General features: G+C 55.3%; 1 protein-coding gene across 1 annotated transcript in view; it reads right to left on the bottom strand.

Annotated features, from left to right (window-relative positions):
* Positions 1 to 411: 411 nt before the first annotated feature.
* Positions 412 to 8,597, bottom strand: part of SLC6A20 (solute carrier family 6 member 20) — a 35,437-nt gene continuing 27,251 nt past the window's right edge. The window contains exons 8-11 of the mRNA XM_066245987.1: positions 8,163 to 8,367; positions 6,274 to 6,433; positions 3,498 to 3,663; positions 412 to 1,527 (exon numbers count right to left, since the gene is read on the bottom strand). Coding sequence (XP_066102084.1) covers positions 1,378 to 1,527; positions 3,498 to 3,663; positions 6,274 to 6,433; positions 8,163 to 8,367 — 681 coding nt within the window. The 3' untranslated portion in view covers positions 412 to 1,377. The remainder of the gene's footprint in view (positions 1,528 to 3,497; positions 3,664 to 6,273; positions 6,434 to 8,162; positions 8,368 to 8,597) is intronic.

Below are 8,597 nucleotides of genomic sequence, written 5' to 3'. Positions count from 1 at the left end.
TGGCCGCCTCCCATCTCTGGAAGAGGCGTGCCGGGAACAGCCTCGCTGTAGGAGTTGGAACCTGGCTCAGTCGCAAGCGTCACTGCTTCCCTCCTGATGCTTTTGGGGTCTGTCGCAGAACTGGGGACAACAGAGCCAGCCCCTTTGCCAGCCCGTGTTCTCCGCCCACCCCCACCCTGGTGCCATCCCTACACCTTACCCGGAGGTCCCATCGCCGTCCTTTCATCTGCACACTTCCTTGCATTTCTCCCCTAGTTACGTCTTCCAAGTGTCTTCACCCAAAGGAACTAGCCTGAATTCCAGGGACTCAGGGGTGTGCAGAATGTGAGAGCAGGAAGGGACCCTCTCACTTAGTTTAGAGGTAACTTTGATCTATTTACTGCAGGGGAAAAAAAAGGCAGGAGACATTCGGATGGTGGACGAAAGCTGTATCATAAATATGGTGTCTTTAGTTACAAGATGCTCTGTTGGAGTTATATATACACATTTAAAAACGTATGTACAGATAAATAATTTAAACTTGATTGTAAGCAGTGCTCTTGGTCTTCCCTAGAAAGAGTTGGCCGTCGTCCCCGAACATAACACGAAGTCTATGGGAAAAGCTAGGTGCGCCCCGACCCTCGCGGTGGTTCCCGCACCTTTTCCGGAGACTAAGGCACGGGGGAGGGGCTGTCTGCAGGGGCTCCGCCCAGAACCAGGATGCTAAGCGCGGTTTGGGGTGGCAAACTGTAGCTGGGACAGTTTTTGTAGAGAGGACTGGTGCTGGACTGTGAGAGACCTCAAATTAGAGACACGTGCCCCCCCTGCTGGGTCCCCAAAAAAGAACCCAGTCTGTCTTCCTGGGGAACGAAAACACGGCACAGGCATATTCACGGTGAAGAACGAGAACCGAGCCTCACCAATGACAATCCTCTGCCATCTCAGGCACTTAAAATACTCCTTTTCAAACTGATCTAAAAGTGATGACCTTCTAATATTTTAGAATCTCTTTTAAAAAAAAATTGCTTACATTTTATTCTGTTAAAAATTAGAGTCAAATTTTAGCTCACAGTGAGCTCTGATTCTAGGACGTTGCTAGAATCAAGAAAGCAACTGTCTTTGAAACTGGCCCTGGAACCTGTGCCCCATGGGGACAGGGAGACAGCACGCGGCCTCGGGAGGGGCGGAGGGCGGAGGGGCTGCTTTGTGAGCGGGGGTGGGGGTTCTCCCCGGGGGTCTTCTTCCTTCACACCTTCCTGACTCTTCCTTCTAGACTCAGGAAGATGGCGGGCCTAGTGCTTCTGGAGCAAGTACTTGCAGAAGCGGCCGAGGAGGCTCCTCCTGTTACAGCAGCCGTGGAGCCGGGCAGGTGGCGGCGGCCTCTGGGAAGCCAAGCGCTCAGGCGATGGGGGCTGTGTCTCCCCTCTTGACGCAGCGTACGATGAAAGTCCCCAGGGCCACCAGGGGAATGCACATGGTGGAGGAGGCCACAAGCAGCCCAATGACAGCCAGTGCGTACGTGGGGTAGTCCTTGGTCACAAGCTGGCCCTGGAAGGAGAAGCCCAGCGTCAGCACAAGAAACCTCCCCAGGTGGAACCTGTGAGAGCACCACGCCCCCCAGGCGCAGCCCCGCCCCGAACTAGCAGGTGTGCGGCAGACGAGCTCCTCTCGCCTTCTGTCTTTTCCTTATACTTAACCAGCGTCAGCTGAGCCGTTGTTTGGAGCTCCCTGTAAAGAGTAACCACACAGATAACCGTGAGGCTTGTGTTTGAGGCACCGAGCAAGACCGCTAGATGTCCGGGGCGGCCCTTAGTCCAGCACGGTCCAGTGGACCTTTCTGGGCTGATAAAAATGTTCCATGTTTGTGCTGTCGGATACCAGACACGGGTGGCTACTGAGCATTGGAAATGTGGCCAGTGAGACTAAAAAACTGAATTTTTAACTTTCTTTAATTTTAATGAATTTAAATTTAAATAGCTACACTGGCCATTGGCTACCATATTGAACAGCACAGCTCTGGTCTCAAGGGAAGTCTTTTTAATGGGTCCTGGCTGGGTAGCTCAGTCAGTCAGAGCTTTGTCCCAATGCGCCAAGGGTGTGCATTCAATCCTCCATCAGACCACATACAATTATCAACCGGTGCATACATAAATAAGTGGAATAACAAATTGATATCTCTCTAAAATCAGTAATGAAAAAAATGTTTTAAAGAAAGAATCAACCAATGAATGCATAAATAAGTGGAATAACAAATCCCTCTTTCTTCTGCCCTGCTTTGTGTTAAGGCCAGGGAACCCGTGCTCAAGCTGGAGAGACTGCACTCAAGTCAGAAACCTCGGGGTTTTGAACCTGGGTCCTCAGCACCCCAGGTTGACACTCTACCCACTGCACCACCACTGGTCAGGTTTGTTGGTTGATTCTTGTATGTGTCCTGACTGGGGATAGAAACCACACTCTAACAAATTGAGCTACCTGGCCAGGGCTATACCCTTTGTATTTTTTAAAATTTCATTTTTCAAGTGATTCACTCTTTAAAATTTTTCTTAAATTTATTGATAGCAAAAGAGGAAGGGAGAGAGAGAGAGAGAGAGAGAGACATCGATCTGTTCCTGTATGTGCCCCAACCAGGGGATTGAACCAGCAACCTCTGTGCTTCAGAACAAGACTCTAGCCAACCAAGTTATCCCGCCAGGGAATCAAGTTGTTCACTCTTACTGCATCTTACAAATGAAGATGTGGCCGGAGAAAACGCCCTCGTCCTCACCAGTCTGACAAGCTCACTGGACATCACCGCTGGAACCAGACGAGGGGGTGCCTTCTAACCCTCTACCTGTCACGTGTCTGCGTGGAGTGGCGGCGTTGGCTCGCAGGTCCTCATCCCCGCCCTGCACACACTACACACTACGTGCTAAAGGACAATGTCCTCTATCCACTGGAAAAGAAATCCAAACTGGCCAATTTTTATTTTCCTATGAAAGTGTGTCTGTATGAGGACAGCCAGGCCTGTCCAGGACAGATAATGACTGTCCTGGCTGTTAAAATACTGACACACTGCCCTTCTGGTTGGTGGACTGTGCCCTGAGCAAGCCTGCTCTGTCGCAGCTACACCCAGAACCCGGCTCCCGGGAGCCAGCAACTCAGGGGTGAAGGCAAGTCCACCAGGGGGCAGCAGTCAGCCGCCGTTCCCGCCAGGCCTGCGCGGCCCTTCCTAAGGACGCCTAAGTGCCCGGAGGCAGAGGGCCTGCCGGCCGGGAGTGCGCCACCAGGGGGCAGCAACAGCCCCTTTGCGGCAGCTTTCCCCGGCTCCCAAGAGAAGGTCCCCTGGGAAGTTCTGGAGGGATCTCACTCTGTTTTACCTGTTGAAATGCTCAAAGCCCAGCTCTGCTGTCCTGGGCTGAGAGTTCTGAAATACCTGGCTGATGTTTCCATGTTGTGACAAATAACCTGCCCACGCCATGGAAGTTCCTTAGTTTCAGAAAACTGAGGCCTGTGCTCTGGGGCCCCGAGGCGGCAGGTACCTGGGAGGCGTCCCAGGCTTGGTACTGCAGGGTCCCCGTGAGGATGTAGTCACTCAGGTAGAAGAGCAGGAGGCTGATGATGAGCAGCGGGCTCACGCCGGCCCACATGGCCTTCCAGTACCAGTTCAGGGCGCGGCCGGTCATGGACTGAAGGTCGCTTTCGAATCTACTTGGAAAACGGGAGAGAGAGTCTGGATTATCTAAACTTTGGGGGCAAGGGAGGCCCCCGCTCGCCCATCCCCGTTCGCTTAGGAAACCACTGCTCTGGCACCTCCCGAGGTTTGTGGGGCAGGGGGCAGGGCTGAGGCTGCCACAGAACGGAGGCAAAGCAACCAGCCGCCCGGTGAAGTGGACGTCAGAGGACATCTCCCTGGTGCTGCCCTTCAGAGGAAGGCTGCTGGTGTGGACCAGAGGGCAGCTCCCAGCAACCGTGGAACACATAGCATGGGGCATCGGGCCAGCTCCTCAACGCCAGGGAACCCCTCGCCCCTGGGGCAGCTCGGCCCCACCTCTCCCCCCTGGTGTCTGCTAGTGACTCTATGCCGTTGGGAACACGCCCGGGGGAGATCTCTTCTGTGCCCTGAAACCACCACAGCAGGCTTTCTGGGACAGGCAGGACAGAAAGCCAGACCCGGGGGAGGAAGCAGGGTGTGCGCGGTCACCGGCAGACCAGCATCGTGTTTCAAGCATGTCTGCAGATCGTCTTTCCTTCTTTTTCTTTAAATTGACTCTTTTGCCTCAATTTAGCAAAAGCATAACAGCATCCCCTTTATTGTGTTTGATGAACTAATCATAGATATTTTTAATATACTTATTTTTAAATAAGTATATTGAATAAGTATATGAGTCTGTAGAGACTTCCACCTGCCCACACGTTGCCGCTGATTTAGTGGAGCCCTAGGCTCTAGGCCACGAAGACACACGTGCATAATGTGAACACCTGGGATTTTCAAGACCACACATGGGTTCTCTTACCCTTTACCTCCCCTGCCCCTGCCCTGCATTTTCCTGGGTAGAGACAGGTGCAAAGAGCAGGCAGCAGATATAACGGCCGCGTGGCACTGTTGCAAAATGGCCACAAGATGGCGCTGACCCCTGTGCAAGCAGAAAGACTGCCCTCTGCTGGTTACTACAAGACATGGCTACTTAAGAAATTCCCAGGGCAACTTCAGTTTTTCTCTCTCTCCGTCCCCAGCACTTACCAACACCCGCTTTGGATGGACTTGTGCCCTGCTCCAGCGCTTCCAGTGAGTTATAGGTGCTGTTCTTATATTCCCCAGCCTTCTCTCTTTATCCTCAACACCCACCCTCTCAGGAGACTAACTTAAATTTTTTTTGAGAGAGACAGACACATACAGGAAGGGAGAGAGAGAGACGGAGGAGAGTGAGAAGCACCAACTCGTAGTTGCTTCACTTTAGTTGTTCAGTTTCTCATACGTGCCTTGACCAGAGAGCTCAAGAGAGCCAGTGACCCCCTTGCTCAAGCTGGTGACCTTGGGGTTTCAAACCTGGGACCTCAGTGTTCCAGCTCGACATTCTATCCGCGGTGCCACCACCGGTTAGGCTCAGGCAACTAATCTCTGGGCATTTCCTAGATGAAATATTTGTCCCAGTTTACCCGGGACTTCCCTGGGTTTAGCGCTGAAATCCCCTCCATCCCAGAACGCCCTCTTTCACGGGAAAACGAGGTGAGCTGGTCGTTCTGACACTAACGTCCTCACGATGTCCCTAGCTGTGGGGGAGGAGTGTGGGCAGATAAAGAAGGCATTCTTTGGCCACAAAGGTTTTGGAAATGCTGCAAATAACAGCCCCCTCTATGACATCCACAACTGTCTTCAAAAGTTGAGAAGTTCTATGGCAAAGAAATTTGGCTCTGTTTAAACTTGTGTCCTGAAATTACTTGATCATGGAAATCCCTCACCGGGGCTTCCAAGGACACAGTGGGAAATCGGCACAAGGGGCCTGGCTCCCTGAGTGTCTCAGCTGGTCCCCTGACCCGCCTCCAGACTGATCTGGAAGATTATAAAGGACTGGGGCGGTGGAGAGTCGGGTACAGCTCTTCTAATCAGGCTCAAAATGTAACGGGCCTCAGACTCCAGGACATGTCAAGATGTGGGATCCGATTCAGGCAGGGGCTTGGGGAGCCCGAGACCCGGCCTGCTAACAAGCTCCCCGCGGCTGCACTCCAGCACCGCACTCAGTGGTTCTCAGTGTCGGCCCCACACTCACGTGGAGCTAGAGCCCCACCTGGACCTTCCTAATCAGTGCCCCGGGGTGAAGACCAGGGTCGGTGTGAGGACCAGCCCCCAGGGGCCTCAGCTGCACGCAGGTCTGGAAGTTGCTCCAGACCCGTGGTTCTCAGTCCGGCCACACATTCCATCCCCGGGGAGGTTTAAGCCCTCGGGGGCGGGGCTGTGCACCCGGGTTAAGAGTCGTACATCCTGACTCTGCTGAACTTCTAAGGTCTGAGTTACCAGCTGGACTTTGGTTAGCGAGCTTGATAATGACTGGCGCTGGCTGATAGCGCGTCCAGTGCTTGGAAGCAGGACTCCCTGCCCCTGGGGCTGCTGGGGCCCAGCAGGGTTAAGAGGCCAATATCCTTTAGTAGAAGTAAAAGCACAGAAAATAGGGAAGATATTAATGGTTAAAGGGGAGGTGAGGCAGAGAATTAGCCGAGATCTGGGGGCAGGCTGAAGGCTCGAGAAACGCCAAGCTGAAAGAAGAACGTGCAGCTCGCACTGAGAAAGGGCGCCGCTGGTGGGCGGGGCCTCCTCACCTCCTCAGCCCGTACACGTAGCACACGGCCACCGTCTCCACCAGGACAATGAGCAGCAGGGACATCGTGGCCGCGTAGTCATTGAAGATGTCGAACCAGTAGTTGCCGGCCTCCATGGTGAACACCATGCCGATGGCACAGTTGATGAGGCACACCAGACCTGGGGCCACAAGACCACCTGCTCACCTGCCTGAGACCCACGCCTGCTCATTCAGTTTTCTGTGGGGCAGCAGAGCCATGGATGCCACGGGGACTCTGGATGACGGGCTCATCCATGTGGTTTGGAAGGAGCTGTCATGGTTTGGCCTCTCTGAACGTGTATGGTCTGTGCATGTGCATGTGTGTGTGTGTGTGTGTGTGTGTATGGTGTGTGTGTGTGGTGTTTGGGCAGGGGGCTGGGGAAGGAATGTCTGCAGGCATTACTGTTAATTGCAGAAACTGTCCTGCAGGGGACACTAGTGCAATGGAAGAGGGAACAATGTGGCATCCCTGCTTGGGGAGTTCGCCCTGTGAGTCAAGCGATAAGAGTTTATCCTAACAATTCGGTCCCTGAGCTCCTGGGAGGTGAATTGGGGCCGGAGATGTGAGCTTCGGGGTGTCCCTGTCAGGACTACCTAGAGGGGACTCAGGTCTGAACAGAAGGGGTGGGGAGAGGAAGGGAGGAATCGAATGCAGCTCCCACCCTGCCTCGGGCACTTCCTACTCATTGGGTCCTGAAGCCTCTGAGGCAAGTACCAGGAGCCCCGTTGTACTGATGGGGAAGCCAAGGCTCAGAGATGGTGAGCAACTTTCCCAGTGTCCCACAGCACATAGGGGTGGAGTCAGGATTCAGACGGAGGCCCCTCTGCCCGCAGAGCCTGCATTCTTGTCCTGCTCTCTCTTGGGCACCCCACTCTGAAGCTCCCACCTGCCCTTTCCACAGCCACCCCGAATACCACCAGCCACCGAGCTCCCTCCTGGGGGGCGCATGGGAGAACGGGTTAGTGTGGCTAGCAGCTAAGGGCATGCGTGATGTGATGACAGGTGTAAGGAATCTAAGTTCTAGAGGTGCCAACAAAGGGCGGCAGACCCCTCGGTGAGCGGGACTTTAGGGAGATGGGATGGGACCTGGGTTTGCCCTGGGCTGGGAGGAGGGACATTCTGGATGTGGACGGACAGCGTTATCAAAGACAGGGGTGGGCTCCAGCGGGTAGGAGCGGAGCAGATGAGGGCAGGAGTGATGGGAAGAGCAGGGTCTTTCCTAACAACCCCACTGCCCCCAGTAACAGAACAGGCAGGTGGACGGCGGTGTCCGCTCTGACGATGAGTTATTACCCGGCATGAGAAGGACAGACGATTGCTCGTTGCAACCACGTGGGTGGGGCTCAGAGAGTCTGAGTGGAGAGTGTGTCCGTGGAGCACCTACTGTGTGGTCTCGTTTACATGAAGTCCACAAAGGAGGCCACGAAGGGGAACTGGCAGCAGTGAGGGCTGAGGTGACCTCCCAGGCTGGGAAGGGCTCTCTGGAGGGGAGACACGCTCTGTGTCGTGGCCTCAGTGGTGGTTACTTGGGTGGCTACATAGGTAACATTCACCGAGTTTGTGCCTCAGGAATGTACCCGTTGTGGTGGTTACACCTCCGTTAAACCAAGACCACAGCAGCTTCTCCCCCAGCCTGGAGAGCACCGGGCCCCAGCTGGGGGCGTTGGGCCTGTTCCCGAGGGTGGGGTGGCCACGGCACGCCCCCACGGGGTGGAGCACCAGATGCACGGGCTGAATCACTCCTACCAGGTCCCGGACTCCCGAGTCGAGTAGGAGGTGAGGGAGGGCAGGACACATCCCGCCCCCCCGCCCCCGGCCCCGCCCCCTGGCCCCCCCGGCCCCGCCCCCACCCCGGCCCACGCGCTCACCGGAGATGGCCTCCTTTGGCAGGTGGCTGGAGATGAGCTTGCTGTCGGTGAGCGGGGTCAGGATGGCGGCCGTGTTGCCCAGCATGCTCCCGATGCCCAGCATGAGCAGCATGAAGAAGTACAGCACCGACCACAGCTGGGACACCTCCATGTTCTTAATGGCCTCGGTGTAGACGATGAAGGCCAGGCCCGTGCCCTGGACAGCCTGCCCACAGCAAGAGGACACCAATCACACGCCCGGGGGACTTACGGCTCCTTAAACATACCCGGTGCTTAGCAGCACGGGGGACCTTGGAACTGGCCCCGGGAAGCCGTGTTCTGAGCTTGGAGCTCCCAGCTGTAGACCAGCCCTTCGGGCCCGCGGGGCCGGATAGAGATGCGGGCTCTCAGGAACCCATGCCGAGGAGGGGACATTTCTACCGCCTGGGAACGCTG

This window comes from Saccopteryx bilineata, chromosome 10 (genome assembly GCF_036850765.1).
Source record: "Saccopteryx bilineata isolate mSacBil1 chromosome 10, mSacBil1_pri_phased_curated, whole genome shotgun sequence".
NCBI classification, from domain to species: Eukaryota; Metazoa; Chordata; class Mammalia; order Chiroptera; family Emballonuridae; genus Saccopteryx; species Saccopteryx bilineata.
Note: the sequence above shows the minus strand (reverse complement) of the source record. Positions and strands in the feature narration are given on the sequence as shown.